The sequence below is a fragment of the Salminus brasiliensis genome, chromosome 18, assembly GCF_030463535.1.
Source record: "Salminus brasiliensis chromosome 18, fSalBra1.hap2, whole genome shotgun sequence".
NCBI classification, from domain to species: domain Eukaryota; kingdom Metazoa; phylum Chordata; class Actinopteri; order Characiformes; family Bryconidae; genus Salminus; species Salminus brasiliensis.
This window is the reverse complement of record NC_132895.1, coordinates 23,424,161-23,439,868: the sequence shown is the minus strand read 5'-3', so window position 1 is coordinate 23,439,868 and position 15,708 is coordinate 23,424,161. Positions and strand designations below refer to the sequence as shown.

The 15,708-nt window shown below is 45.0% G+C and overlaps 1 protein-coding gene across 2 annotated transcripts in view; it reads right to left on the bottom strand.

Moving 5' to 3' along the window:
- Positions 1-429: 429 nt before the first annotated feature.
- LOC140538766 (rho GTPase-activating protein 7) overlaps positions 430-15,708 on the bottom strand; it is a 73,341-nt gene continuing 58,062 nt past the window's right edge. For both annotated transcript variants that reach the window (XM_072661256.1, XM_072661257.1), the window contains exons 2-14: positions 14,878-14,949; positions 14,668-14,749; positions 14,466-14,529; positions 12,854-14,142; positions 12,548-12,718; positions 10,422-10,581; positions 10,073-10,271; positions 9,164-9,377; positions 7,981-8,095; positions 4,855-5,076; positions 4,519-4,736; positions 3,025-3,198; positions 430-2,133 (exon numbers count right to left, since the gene is read on the bottom strand). In XM_072661256.1, coding sequence (XP_072517357.1) covers positions 2,025-2,133; positions 3,025-3,198; positions 4,519-4,736; positions 4,855-5,076; positions 7,981-8,095; positions 9,164-9,377; positions 10,073-10,271; positions 10,422-10,581; positions 12,548-12,718; positions 12,854-14,142; positions 14,466-14,529; positions 14,668-14,749; positions 14,878-14,949 — 3,089 coding nt within the window. In that variant the 3' untranslated portion in view covers positions 430-2,024. The remainder of the gene's footprint in view (positions 2,134-3,024; positions 3,199-4,518; positions 4,737-4,854; positions 5,077-7,980; positions 8,096-9,163; positions 9,378-10,072; positions 10,272-10,421; positions 10,582-12,547; positions 12,719-12,853; positions 14,143-14,465; positions 14,530-14,667; positions 14,750-14,877; positions 14,950-15,708) is intronic.

The window sequence follows — 15,708 nt, the reverse complement described above, 5'->3', positions numbered from 1 at the left end:
CTTTTTCTTTATTTAGGCTTAAAGATTAAATGAATTGTGGGTGATTAATGTAGTGTCCTGGCCTGATAATCAGTATGGAGATTAATTGGACTGATTTCATTTACTCACAGGGCTTTTGGTTATCCTTTACTCTTTTGGAGTTACCAGCTCTTTCCTGATAATTTTCCCAAGCAAGATCTAAATTATAGATTTGGGAAATGTCCTAATTACTTACTGAAGTGCAGGTAAATGTGCTAGGTTGCTCTGCCTCATCGTATTGCAGTTCTTTAACTTGGCCACTGCAGTGTAAGCTTTCAGGCGGGGGGTTGGTGGGGGTGGGTCATTGTAAAATGTAGGTAGGTCATTTTTCATTTAAAATAATAATGAAACAAACAATGCACAACATTAAAACATTAACATAAAACATTAAAGTGTAAAAATCAACACTGATTATTTTTTTATTATTTATTTATTTACTTTTTTTAATGGTGGGCAAATTGCAAAGAAGAAATTGTCAAACTTGCAACTCGGAGCCTGTTGTTTGCAATAACGCTTGAGTTTATTTCGTTCGTGAAGCGTAACATCAAGAAATGACTTGACCTGGCATGTCCCCAAAGCAGAACCAGTGAGTCAGCGGGATGAGTCTGCGTGGAAAGGTGCTCATGGTCCACTCAAACCAGTAACACTGTGGTTTGAACCATAAAGTGATCATCTCAAAGTCATGGAGTCCAATGAAGTGCCTCTGTGCGAAAAGGAGAGCTTATGGCCTTGCAGTTTCATCATTTGCGGAACCTTTTTGTTTTGTTTTTTTTTTGTTTTTTTTTCTTAACTCATCAGATTTTTCATTATTCATATTTATTACATATCAAAACTTCTAATGTAGGTATTTATAGCTTAAATTTAGCTTGAATATACAAAAACATCATGTGAGCTTTTTATTCAGATTCGTGGCAATGCCAAATACATCGGACAAGGAATGCCGTTCAGTAGAGTTGTCTAGCTTAACAGGTCCCATATAGAGTGGGGTAGATTATGTAAAATAGCTCTTCAGTAGTTACGGCTGTTTAATTTTGTTTATATATATATATATTTATATGTTTAAATAATCTCTCTAACATTTGAATAAGTCATTAAAGCATTAAATTATATTACATCACCATAAAAGATTTATACATTGGATGAAATGAATCACGCTCACACAGACACGGACACCCATCTTCAAATATGTACAAAGACCTCAACCTCAAGAGCCGCGCTGAGGGAAATGTAGTATTTGAAGTCACTACAGGCTCTTTAAGTCGACAGCACTGAAGAGCGCTGTAATGTGCCAGGTCACATACACCCTCAGATGGAGGTGTTTAGTTTGATCAGACACACTTTCAGACACTCTGGAATAAATATGTGCATGTTACAGTTTCCAACACAACAACATGTCTGCACGAATCAGTGTCACAGTCACTAATGTACAAAAGAATCTCCCTACAGCGACGCGTCTGCCCCGACTCTGCGAGTCTGTCATGCTTTGAAGTGACACGGCATAGAGGCATCTCTATGTAGAACAATGATGTAGGGACCCACTCCTCAAAGAAATAGATTTTTTCACATCGTTCCCATTCCTTCTCTTAATGCTTCAGAAAAAAGAAAAGAAAAAAACGAGCGAGGCAAGAAGTGCTGGAGACAACCTTTGCAATGCATTAGCCCATGGAACGGTCCTTCAAATGGGATGAGACATTTCATTACTCTGACAATCTCCCTTGTCAGTCTCGATAAAGCCAAGTGAAGTGGCTCTCCTGGAACATCTCATCATACTGTTGTTGTTCCTACTCTGCAGGCTGAATAGTCCCCGTAACTTTTCCCCAGCGCTGGCGCCGGAACAACTTCTGAGATCCCGCTCCACCTTCTCTTCTTCCAGCTGTGCGGCTCTAGCTCTTGCACATTTGATTATTTTTTTGGTCCATTCCTGTCTTTGGAAATGTAGCCGAAAGGTAGCTTCAGGGATTGCCAAACTGTCCCCGGCTCAAGTGAATCATCCGCCCGGAGTCCATTCACGCCCTGGGTTCCTTGGTCTTGGGTCTGAAGTAGTCCCTAATTGCCACCAGGGTGGAAGAAAGCAGATGTCCACCAACTTTATTGTGCCATTCTGGAGATCGGCCCCTGACAGACAGAGAAAGAGACAGAGGGCAGGATAAATAACCGGGCTGGGACTCCAGGCGTACCATCACGGAGACGCATGGGCCGCCAGAGCCTCAGACAAAGACTGGTTTACTTTCAATTTCCTCCTCGGCTAATGAGATCGGCCCCATTAGGCCTGCAGGCAATGTTAAGCAGCCTTAAAAGGCACAAATAAACACAATGTTTTAAACGAGCTGCCACTGGCTTAAACGAATGCCACGACAAATTATTCCCGCACCTACCGCAATTTCGTCTTTTTTAAAAGTGCTTTAAGAAGGCCGCTGTGAAAGGAGGCGAGCTGAGCGTGATCTACGGCGGCCGATGTGCTTGTAATTAACTTAAAGCAGTCATAAACAGTTGTCATCCAGATGAATTGCAGTTCTCTGCACTGAAATGCTGATTTCCAGTCCACTGCCGTGTAACTGACCCGCTAACTTTTTCTCGCTGGAAGTGTGGCAGCTCTAGACCAGAGCAGGGACTTTGCTTCGGCAGTAAAATGGAAAATGCAATCGAAGAAAAAAAGAATAAAAATACAGGATCGTTTCCTTTACATCCCACAAACCTGTCGTCTAGGTCTGTGCCCGCCAATGAAGCTAGCGCAATATTTTTCAATGATTGTTGCTACGTTTCCCTTGTCACAATACATCCCCGGGTGTACGTCTCAATTTTCTCAACAACTCCTTTCTGTATTACCGGCTCATGTTTCATTGATTCTCCTTCAAAATGTAAATCTGCAAGAGCTTTCACTTCAAAAGAGCCAAGCCGGGAACAAATTGATCATCTAAGGAACTACAGAAGAAACCATAGTGGAGCTATTCGTCTTTCCCACTCTCGCTTTATTTATTTCCCCCTTCTCGGACCCGCTAAACTCACCCGGTGTCTGTCCGGCAGAAGTGTGTGAGTCGTGACCTTTTTGCCCCCATCGGCTCCACGAGAAACAGGCAGCAGAACACGTGGGCCGTAACGCCTCTGGCAGGGATGTCTGGACGTTCTACTGAAGTGGACGCCACAAATAGAGGCCCTGATGAAGGATCAGAGTTCCAGGTCCTGCAGGTGAAGAAGTCAAGTTTTAAGTACAAGTACAGCTGAGGGATGGTGAGTTGCGCTAGCGAGCCGAGCGGCAGCAGCAGCAGCAGCTACAGCGTTGGCTTATTGAACTGTGGGGTGGTTGGCTTACGACCATGGCAGTAGTAAACAGGATTACATGTGAAATGGCAGGCATGTCATGAGTTGGCGTTGTCGGGGGATTTTCTCTCTATTGCACTCATTTGTCACAGAATAGGGGAATTAATCCAGGATGAGACCCATGTCAAGTCTCAATTGGCGCAGTGAACTTATCATGCAAGTCACCTAGTCTCCACTTTTCAGCGTTGTCATGTCGCTAATACAAGGATTAATACAATAGAAAATCGCCTTCTGTGTGCAGGAATACAAAAGCTCTCCCGGTGACCTCATTTTGTGAAGGCTTCATCAAGTAATAGCTCCCTATTCGTTCTTCTGCAGGTGTAATGTTTTTTTTTTCTTCTCAAAAATATGGTACACAAATGGGAGTCGAGCAGCGATGTAGCAGTAGGGGAATTTTCAAAGCCTTAAATTATATTATTTTTTTATAATATATATAATATATATATTTAATTAATTAAATTATTTATTTATTTATTTTATCTGTATGTGGCTTATTACCTTTCCCCTATGTACATGCAGGTAAGCAAGCTTTCCCATTGGTTAGGTCTTCAGAAGCTGGACTGAAAACCATAGGAATCAGATTAATCACCAACATAGTGTTGAGAGTGAGAGTGGTTTTAACCAATCCCTTTTTGATTTCCAGTGCATAGGGCTGAGCAAGTATGTCATTCTAGACCCTCTGGAAGTCCTAGATACGTCACTGGCTGTGAATACGAGTCGTCTTCTGATGGGTTACAGGCAGGTCTAAAACTGCTGCCTAGAAGGTGAAATGCATGTTCATATCTGTGCTTAAAATGTCTTTAAAATTCAGATCTGCTCCACATTCCCTCGTGCCTTGCCCACTGCTTAGCACTTACATACTATTAGATTGCTGTAGACTTGCTTTCATGAACATTTTTCTTTCCTCATTGAGATTTAGGGCCTAGCTCTAATACTTATGGTTCCTCCCTTTGAATTCACTAAAGAACTGTATTTTGGCAAGCAAACAGCTGCATTTCTAAGTAATTCCAGCAATCCAAAATCAGTGCACTTGAATCTGCACCTTCCGATCAATATATCGCCCTTCGGAATCATGACTCTAGAAATATGGACCTAGACCTATACGAAACCAGTGTTAATACCTCATAGTGCTTAAAAATATCTAAAAGCTACATCACTTGAGGCCAGTAAATGGCTCATTACCTCAGCAGCACATGCTGCAGTGGCGGCCGAGCCCCAGCGGCCTGCAGGGTGTACTGGTAGACCTCTGCATCCTTGTCCAAGGTCTCCACCACCTCGCTGTGCAGGAGGTCACTCTGCCACTGCCCTTGTTCCCACAGGATGCGCTGAAGGACTTCTTGCTGCGGGGCATCCACTTCCACCGACCCTTTCCATAACAGCAAGGGATAGCCGTCTTCCACCTGCAGCAGAGGAACTGTGGTTACCACCTGCCCTTCCTGTTCCCTGGAAATACGTGAGGTCCCTCACACCTCATTTGGCTGACTTTTATCAGGATGTTCCGAACACGTAAGTGCTCACCTTTTTAAATGCCACGTCCACATGATCGGGGGTGGAGCAGGTTACCCAGCCTTTGGACTTCTCCCGAACCTCCCTCAGGAGCTGCTGTACTGTAAGTTCCAGCCTGGAACGCTCTGAAGGGTCAGCCTCACTGCTGTGGAGAGGGGAGCCGAAGCTTCCGTCCACATTAAGGGCATCTTCATGAATGGAGCTAAGGTTATGTTCCTCCCAGTAATGGGGCATCTGTAGTGAGGTGAGATTGAGACTGATAAGCACAGTGTTCAGGTACTGTATGGTAGTTTATAAACATGCAGAGATGAAATAGAGATGTGGTGGTTAACCCCTTAAACATTTACATTAGTTTAGAGCAGGGGTGGGCAACGGGGACCAGAGTCCAGCACAGTTTGCTGATTTTCCTGCTCTAACAGACCTAAATTAGGTTAAATCAGGTGTGCTTCAGCAGGAAAGGCAAAAGACTGGCCCTCTAGGCCCAGAATTGCCCATCCAGGGTTTAAAAGGAAGGTAAGACCCCTTTTAGTATTGGGGTGGGGGGGGTGGCACAAAGCACAAAGTTTGCAACAGTGATTTATTGGCATAGGCCAAACCTTGTAGCCTCATTTGCTAGAACTTTGCAAAACACTACACGTGTTGATCTGCTTTTCCTGTTAAAACCCAACTTTATGAATGTATTTAACTGCACTTTTGTATTAGTTTTTATTAAACATTGCAAATTCATCATTTCTAATATTTGACCATGGATGTCTACTCAGAATTTACATTCAGGCATCTTAAATATTTTTGGACTGGCAAAATTTATTTTAAATGTTTAATATTTGAAGGAAAATACATTTGTTCTGTCACATTGAGGTGGGCGATACAGTAAAAAATATTATATCACAGTATTTAATAATACACATCATTTATCACAAAAATTCGACATGCAGGCAAAATGCCCCACTAGTGGCAGATTTAAATAAAACTAGCTAAAATACTAAAATGATATTATATACCGTTCAATGAGACTAATTACACTTGTAGTGGACTGAGGATATCCACAATATGCTCATAAAAACATAGTGTATCACGATAACAACATTTTCCACAATTTAATGAAATACCGTCATGTTGCCCACCTCTACAGCCCCAATAAACAGACACTGATCCTCCGACTTTTCATCAAGACCATTCCTATCCACACAATGAGAACTACGGCATTAAATCGTAGTCTTATAGTAGGTGGTGAGATTAAGAGAAGAATTAAAAAATTGGCAGATTAGTTGTCATCAAGCAATACACTAATATAGCACTGTAGTATTAGTCGCAGTGTTGTTATGGAGCAAATTATGTGTCATTTTCAACTTATTTTTCAGACGTTCATGTTAGCTCAAACCTCACACCAGAAAAGGCCCAAACATTTGGTCACAGAAACTTTCAGTTGTCCTAAAAGAAGTTCTGCAGACTGCAGAAGCAAAATGCTCGCAAACTTGATCTGCTGTCACAACTTGATCTGCTGAGACATTGGCAGTGGCAGCTTGCCAAGCCCAGGTATCGAACCCACAACCCTGTCATCAATAGCCCAGTGCTCTAACCACTGAGACACCACTGCACATGAGTAGAGTTCTGCTACTGTAACTTACACTTTCAAGTTTCCACCATTTCTTACTGGTTGTTTTTACTTGACCAATAAAGACCAGCTTGGACCATCTGAACTGAGCTACCAGCACTAGCTAGATCTTTCAAGAGGTTCCAACAGGCCAACCTCTATAAACCTGCACAAATAAACACAACAACCAGACAAACTTTACACTGGACTCTTCTGCATTTATTCCTTCAGGGGTTAGATCAGTTACCCCTCTTCATGTGGTACAGCCCCAGTTTGCTGAATGTAACTGAGTCTGATCCAATTGGATAAAGATTAGCCTGCTCAACTTGGGGCAGATAAAGAGGCTGTGTTCTACAGAGTGAAAGACTTTTTGTATTACCAGTGTAGCAAAAATGAAACGCAGAGGTGAAAGGCGGTGCCAAGAAAGCAAGAATTAAAAAGTTTCTTCAGTGTGGAGTGAAGCAATAGCCGAGCAGGTGGACCGTGACGAATACTGACAAGCACTTAATTAGCTAGCATTCATTTTTAGCATGTTAACTGTCACGATAGCGTCACATTGAAGATTAAAGCTTTATCTGGCTTTTATTTTAGAACTTGCTGGCAAGCTGGGTTATCTCATTATAGTGAATAAATAAGAGTATGGCATGCAGAAGATAAAAAAAGAGCAGATAGCCTCTTGTCTTTTGCCTCAGTCCATATTGTCGATCAAAATATTCTATTCATAAAATATATGTGACATTTGCATTTAACACAGGTAGCTTCATGTTTAATGTCTTAATAGCATGGTTTGTACTCCCTGTTGTACCCCTGTATTTATCCGGTGTATTTTCATGTATTCCTTTATTATGGCCTGCAGCCTATTTTGGTAGCTTACAGCTAATCTAGCTTTTACACTTGTACCCATGTATGGAAAAGGCAAGCACCTCCTCTCAGTGGTTAGGACATTGGGCTGTTTATGACAGGGTTGTGGGTTTGATGCCTGGGCTCGACAAGCTGCCACAGCTGGGCCCTTGAGCAAGGCCCTTTACCTTCCCTGCTACCCAAGTGTCGCAGCAATGAGCGCCTGCCCACTGCTCCGGACTCCTGTGCTCACAGTAACTGTGTGTGTGTTTGATTACTTGTCTGTATGTGTGTGCATTCACTGCACAGATGGGTTAAAGGTGGAGGCCAAATTCAGTCTGTGTCCAACACTAATAGTGAATCATCACATTTGACTAAATAATTAATAACCTGAGCATGACCTTAAACCTCCTAATGCAGAAAGGCTTATTAAAGGTGTATTACTCAAGGACAAGCTACAAGGACTTCTGTATAAACTGGTGCAGCTATTCTTTGGTAATAGAAAAGGTTAGTAAAAACACCTTCAGCCACCGGCGGGCCATAGACTGACTAAAGGGTTAAAGATTTATGTGGGTAAGTATCCTAACATATAAAATGCAGCTACTTCATTTCAACATCCCAAATATGGATCCCAAACACTCATATCCGTGACATCCCAAACAAGCATTCATTAGCGCAAGCTCAGTGGAAAACGCTCACACTACCTGGAAGAGGCGAGTACACTCATCAACCATGTGTTCCAGCCCCTGAGTGGCAGCCAGGTTCTCACTTAGATCCCGTTGGTCCGGCCTTCCCAAGCTGTACTTCCTGTGGCTTGACCTGTGCCCGAAAAAAAAACAGGACGTGTCATGGAATGTGTTACACTGCATGACCTGGCTAGCTGTGATGTTCTCTGGATGCCCAAATTAGGACCAGTCTTTCCTCTGGACTCTGCTGTAAGACTCGAGGTGGAAAAGACTATTTTAGTGATTTTAAAAAAAGGTATTTATTTATTTATTTAGTTCGTTTTGTTCTTCCTTGCAGGACTCGGTGTCTAGTCAAGGAAAAAGATATCAATCTGAAGTGCGGCAATTTGCGGCACTCCACCCAGAGCTCAGCAGGAAGGCTGAACGAGCTGGCTGACTCCACAGCAGCTGGCGCGCAAAGATGGTGAGAGCTTGGTCGATTGTGTCTGGATCAGCTGCCTGAACGCATTTACTCTCCAGGGACTGTCTGTGACATCATTACATCTCAACTTCCCCTTGCGGCTGAGGTCACGGCCCATCCTCTCTAAACACAGCACGAGAGGGATGGAGAGTGGACCAGGCTAATTGTCCACCGTGTCCCTGGACTACAATTGCCAGTGATCTTGGAGAACTGATTGCAGGCTTGGAAGCTAATGATAAAATCTGTGCCAACAAAAATTGTGGACAAAAATGAACTTCTCTTCATCTCCTCAGAAGTAAAGTTCAAAGAAACTCCGTTCTGCAATATTAACAGTTCCTACAACATGGCCACGTCTTTCGCAGTCCAGCTTGCCCCTCTTCGGGGTGTTGAAGCAGTTGAAATGTATTACGAATATAATATCTCCCTTATGTGGGTGAAATCAAAGCCAGCTGTGGGGCGACGTTGCGTTGCGTAAGAAACCCTCAAACAGAAATGTCTGAAAACACTGAAAATGGATCTTCAGTGTGGCTTAATGTAATGTTTATTGCGCAGAACTGCCCCAGAAATGAGCGTAATGCTGAAAGGACAATGTGGAACTAATTAGGGTTGGGGGAAAGCTTTGCTAGTAAAACAGATATGAGGTAACCTGGCACTAACTCAACATTATGCAATACTGTAGACGGTTATGTAATTTCTGGAATATCAGACGAAATGCTGATCTCTCTATTTCCCTCAAAATACCTGCTGTTGGTGCTCTCTCTCTTGAGGACGTTGAGATGGAATAGAGAAGGGGCCAAGCACACTGCAATATTGGTGGCTGTCATCTGGTTTTCTTCCATGCAGGCCACCACTTCTCGGAGGAAGAAGAGCAGGCTCTGAAGTGCCTCCCGGTTCTCATCAGGCAGGAGGAAGATGGCTGCCTGGGCTGCTGCAAACTTTTGATCCTTTGGGAAGTCTGTGATGGATGAGAGGGAGGCTCAGCGTAAGAAATCTTGGCCTGGACAAGATACCCAGTAAGCCAGGTATTAAGTAAGCTTCAAGTTCATTTGTCATACACAGAGTTGGCACATATACCTTGTACTGCACTCATTCTATCAGACATTTTATTAGGCTATACCTGCCCTTATAGGTGCACTTTGGAGATAAAAAAAAGGAAAAATATAGTCTCTGGCACATCTGTTGCTGCACAATATACCAGCCACTTTCTGCCCCCTCGATGCTAAGGGCACCAACATGGTAGTGGACATTTTGCTGGCATCTGTACTGAGTCAGACACAACGACTCAGTACACATTGATAAACAGACATCTGTTTAAAAACAATGCAGCATTTATGTGTGTCCACCATGTGCTGCAACAATGGCATCAACCGAAGAAATAAACAAGAAGACAACAATAAACATTTGAGGCTATTTGTAATAAACAGAAGAAAAAAACTGTAGGTTATTACTGAGTCTGATTGTGAATTTCTAGACATTCACCAGCATCTTCTATTGGAGTACTATTTATTTTATTATTATTATTATTATTATGATGATGATGATCAGCGATTCTCAGGCCGTAGTGGCACACCCTTTAGCCCGCTGTACCACTCTAAGCCCCCTAAAATGAATGCATTTTTACAGCTAGAAAAAAAGGAAAGGAGTGCTTACACTGGTAGATGTGCAGGAAGCTCTCGCACAGCTTGCTGGAGAAGACGGGCTCAGGGAGGTCTCTAAAATATTGCTTCAGCATGTCAGCCACATCAAAGGCAGACTGGCCCTCAAAGGAGAATCCATCAGGGTCTGCCTCCACCATGTCTCTCAGATACTGAATCCGAGATTTCACCCCAGGCTTCCGGAAGAGGCCAACCTGGAATTTGTTAAGAATTAAGCGATCAATATTGTCAGAATTACACTGAATAAACAAATGTGAACAATGTCTGTGGTCCATTTTTACATTGGCAATCATCTCCGAATTTGAGCGTTCGGAGTCCATAAGCGTGTTCTCCTAGGTGCTTACCTGATCCAGGCATTCGGTCTTCAGGTACTCCATCGCTCTGAGAATGCTCGGAGGCAGAGGCTTCCCTGACTGCTGGACACTCTGCAGCAGCGGTACCCCGAAAACCTTCCTGCCCTTGTGCTCAGATGCTTTGGTTTTCCTGTAGACTTTGGGCACCGTCCTGCAGCGAAACATACATTTGACCCCCTTAGCACTTTCTCTCATTCATGTGTCTTACAACAACAAAAAATATCAACCCTTAAGGGTTTGAACAGCCTGCTCTGCGAATGCTGAGCTGAGGAGAATCTCTTGTGCACCAACTCTGTTGATAAGTTTGCGAGAGTGCATTTTTGACATTTCATTTGTCTGCTCGGAGTAAGCGCTCTGCTACTTCCTGAGTGTTGGAAAGCCTGATGAAACTGGCAGTAAAGAAATAAAGCAATTAACGCGGGCGCCGTGGTTTTAATCCTTGAATACATATTGGCCTGTTAGCGAAAGGCTCATGATAAATTTCAGACTGTCCATTTCATTCAGCGCACCCCATATTGATTTACATTCTGGAAGGCCTGTTTTCATTAGCCAGAGAACTAACTGCCGTGGTTACAAGCTGTGTAGCTGAGGAGATAACCTGACAGCAATTTAAGGGCCGCTTCTCATTATTTCTATATAAATCAGGTTCAGGCACCTCCAGATAAAACTTCAAAGCCAGGCGAATCTCGGCTCGCGGGAGCAGCAGGCCGACCCGGCCCGAACCGGATTCACGAATGTTCAAACAATGTGGTTCCCCTTGATAGCGCTCCTTTCCATTAGGCCTTCATTTCCAATCTGGCCTAACGCACTTTAACATCAAACTAGGCTGTTCAATTAAAAACAATATCAGCATCCACCTCATTCCATTAGCCTAATGATGTTCCACTGGTGCCTGAATGGAACTGTTTGTATGTAAGTGGACCTTGACTTCCTGTTGCTTTGTAATAAGCGGCAAGCAGGCATCGTTCTTCACGGATGGAAGGAGGCGGAGGAGAAGGTGCTGGACTGCAGCAAGCATCCGGCAAAAGCAGATCTTAAATCCAGGCGTCTTGTGCAGAATTGACAGCGCTGACTACCCAAGCAAGCGATCAATGTGAGCGTGTGCATCTGTGTAAACGTGGGGGGTGGAGTGAGCTCCTCGAGAAGGTTATTTCTTTTGTAGTTAGCTCAATGGTTGGTAAAACAAATAGACCAATTACTCTGCCCTCAAAAAGTCAATTATGCTGCTCTTATTTGCCTTAAGCAATCAGTTTGACTCCAGTTCAGTACACAAATGCATAATGTCAAACGGGTTATTAATAGTCCCGTGGGGAGCCGCCTCAGATGCACATCTGAAGTGTTCGTGAAAAGAAAGAAGAAAACAAAGAAAGGAAATGGAAAATAAGAACTGAGGGCAACAGTTCATGTAAACAAGCCGGACTGGGGTGTCCTTAATCACGGCGTGTCTCTGCATTTCCTATCTGCTGATATCAACACTAAGGTCAACGCTATCCAGCGCTAACTGATAGCAACAAGAAGCTTCAGCCAGTGAGTCCCTTCAACTCTCGTGCATGTCTCAAGCACCAGATGGCCGACGTGGCCTCTGCTGAGGGTTGCGATCATTGAGGGCGACCCTTTTTGAAGGTTCAGTGGATGGTTCATTTCTGAAACCTTTTATAAGCTGCTGGAATACAGTCGCTGCGTACTTAGACGATTTGGCCTTCAAAGTCTGTCCGCACAATGGAGCGCCATCACGGCAAATGCACTTTCTTTACAAAGGGAGAATCGCAGCAAGAGCTTCCTGCAAAGCTGAGGAAAAGGTGCTCATGAAAACCCCCTCCTGCAGTCACAGTGCAAGCGTGTGCTTTGTCATGCAGGCAAGGTGAAAGGGTTTGCTATGTTTTTTTTAAAGTGCGCCGCTCTTGAAACCTCCTGTTTTGTCTGGTGAGGGGCGCACCAAGGTTGCAACTCCATATAAATAATGAATGATTCTCTAAACAACAGGTCTGTCTCTCTCCATCTCTCTTGCTCTCTCTCTCACACACACACACACATACACACTCATTCTCTCCTTCCATCCTTCTTGCTTGCTTCTCTCTGCTCCCTTCCCTCTCTTTATCTGCCTTCGCCCATCTTACCAGTTCCAGCCTTGCTTGCTGAAGGGTGAGTGTTTGTCCATCAGAGCAGTGAGCCTGAGCAGACTCAATCTCTGCAGCATTAAAACATGTGGGGCAGGCTGGGCCTCCATGCCTGTGCTGGAGTTACTTGGTAAGAAGGCCTGTTCGCTGGACCAGTGAAGCTTCCGAGCACTGAAATGTACAAAAACCACACAGCAAGTTGGACTTAATATCCTGGGCTGACTGTGATTAGTGAAACAAGTATTTTCCATGGTATGAGGTTAGATACTTTATGGTTTCATGAAGATGCTGGAGCATTTTTCTTACCAAGAAGGCCGCTCTGTTGGCCGAGTCGTGTCCGACGGTGCCTCTGAGCCCTTGTCACAACTTTGCTCGGGGCCTGTCTGATCTGCTTCGCCCGGCTCTTTGATCTCGAGGTGGATGTCAGTCAGCGAGGAGGGCGAAGGGGAGCTTGAGTGGGAAAAGTCGGAGTCTCCGTCTTCAGACAGTTTCTCTGTCCATGAAGTGACCAGCTGCTGCAGTCCACTGATACGTTCCATCACGCTGTCCAAGGCTGAAAACACGTCGTCATCTGTAATTTGCAGATGATCTGGGACGTTGTCATAAATGCTGACACGGTGATCATATGTTGCCAAGGGACTGCAGGGCGGTTCCTGGTCTTTGGAGCCACTGCTTCGACACCTTCGGCCACGGTACCCATGGAAGCTCCCGGTCCTCCAGTTGACAGAGGTGTTGTCAATGGGAGAGAGGATGGTGTTGTGGCTTAAAGCCATGGGAAATGTGCCTGGCTTATGATCGTGTGGAACTTCAAACACCGGGTTGGCACCCAGATTGCGATGGTTTTGGACCTCCTGCTCACTTATGCAAGCATCTTCTGTCACCTGGTTCTGGATGTCCATCCTCTTGCGATTACTGCGGATCTTGGTGACCGGGCTAGGGGTGCTCATGGTGCTGCTGCTCTCCGAGGGACTGCTGCTGGAGTCAGAAGGCGGTGAACCAGAGGCGCTGCCAGCCTTATCCTGGAGTTCTGAAATGTCAAAGCAGTGAAACTGCTCTAGCTTGTCCTCACCTTGACCCTCCTGCAGTACAGGACTGCTGATGACAAGCCGGGCTTTCCCCCCTTGACCATGAGACCGCAGGGTTGACCCTCGGAGGCGAAGCTTTTCCATCTTCCGGAGGAGGCTCTGACCCTTCTTCAGAGGAGGTTTTTCAGGGAGCCTTTCTTCACTGCTGAAGCTGTGAGGCTCTCCTGGGGATGGAGGCCCACTGCAAGAACCGTCAGGGGATAGGGGCTTGTAGGTGGAGGAGCATCTAGAGGAGCTTCGGCTTGTCTCCTGCTCTTCGGCCGTCTTGTGGGTGGTACTGCCCCCATCGCTGTCAGCACTGCTGGAGCTGTGCATGGAGAGGATTTCGTGGTGTTCGCCACTGTCCGACAGAGACGCTTCGCAGCTCTCCGACCTCCTGAGGCTTGGGACGGGGCTGTCCACCGACGGCAAGAAGTCCATGCCATCTGTGCGTATCCAGCGCCGACTCTTGCGGTCATAGGACCACTTCGGACTGATTGCACATGGCTCCTCATCTTCGTCGTCCTCGCCCTGGATTAGAGATAGGAATGAGTTTTGCAAAAGCATGATGCAACTACTGTAGTATGATGCAAGACTGTAGTTTTTGAGGAGTTTGTGAGGGTTCCTTTCTAGTTAAGAGGATCTTAAAGCTTTGAGCCTCTATGGAGAACTTGGCCCAGCAGCTTACTGTATTATTTATGAAGATATCATGCAAATCGAGGGTGGCTGAGGCATTTATGGAAGGGGTCTCTGGATTTGGAACACAAAGTCTGTATACTTGTGTGAAAGTTTATTTTCCAGCTTGCTTTTGTTTGTGTAATAAGGCTGTGCTCAAATTGTTCCCATAAACTTACTCGTCTTTTAAATCTGCTCAGCTCCAGCTTCATCTCCACATATTTGTTTAAGGTGCCTAATCTCCTGAACACAGAACAAAGCATAACTGTCAAACAAGTCGAGCAGTGTGATGTGTCCCCAAATTCCCCAAAGCAGCATACTGGACACACCAGCAGCAGAGCATGTAGCTCCTCTACCACAGCTACGGATAAGTCACCCTACCTGCAGAGGGATTCTATAGCGTCGTTATCCAGGAACTCATGATCGCTCTTTACCCAGTCTGTGTCAATGGGGAAGCGGCAATCTAGAAGGCAAACAAGGCAAATTGAATTGCAATATAGCAGTGTTTGCCGGTGATTAGCATATTTGCGGTTCGAGCTGTGATCAGTTTATTGTAAGGCATGGCTAGAAATTTTACAAATAAATATTTACCCTTGAAAAGCTGTGCATACTGGGGGAAGCCGGCTGCTCGGAGCCAATCACAGGCCTCCTTGGCTTCGATCTCTACAAAGAGAAACAGTGCATATAGAGTGAGTCATTTCTGGTTGCTCTGATTTTTACTAGGCAAACATTCGGAAGAATTCAGGACACCATTACCGTTTAATTAAATGTACTTTTTAATTAACATTGAAAGAGAAACTTTTTTTTATTTTCTTTTCTTTCCTCCACTACAAACCAGTCTGTTCACCCCCCCTCGTCTCGTCCTCTTATTTCATTAATTTCCTGTGGATTATGCTGCGGAGGCGCTGACTAATTTGGTGCTAATTGAATGTCTTTGGCTTTCACGTGGTTGACAGAGGGAAAGCGAAGCAGCCGTGGGCCCTTTGATTCCATCCTCGCCTCGTCCGTCCCTCTATTCCTCTGCCACCCATTTGCTTTCACCTTTTCAGATTCTTTCCTAACACGGTACAGCCAGGAACAGATGGTGGAAACAAATCCTTTCTTTCGCACTGGCTGGCCAGCCATAAAACCTCCGCGCCTGGGACGGGTTCTGTCTTTCCCATAGGCAGCCACAGGGTCAAGGGAAGACAGCTGGACCGTCAGCTACACAGAGCAGATGGCTGCGATATGTAAACAGTGGGGGGATTGGCGGAGCGAAGGCGGGCGCACTCCACTCTGGCGCAGGCGCAGCGTGTGTAGATTTACGCTGGATGTGACTGGCTTCGTGTCGCTTTTGCCGTGGACGTGCACACAGGCTTTTGCCATGGCCCGCCTTTCCTGTTGTGTCACTTTGGCTGAGTCTAGCAGCCAGATCGTGTCTCA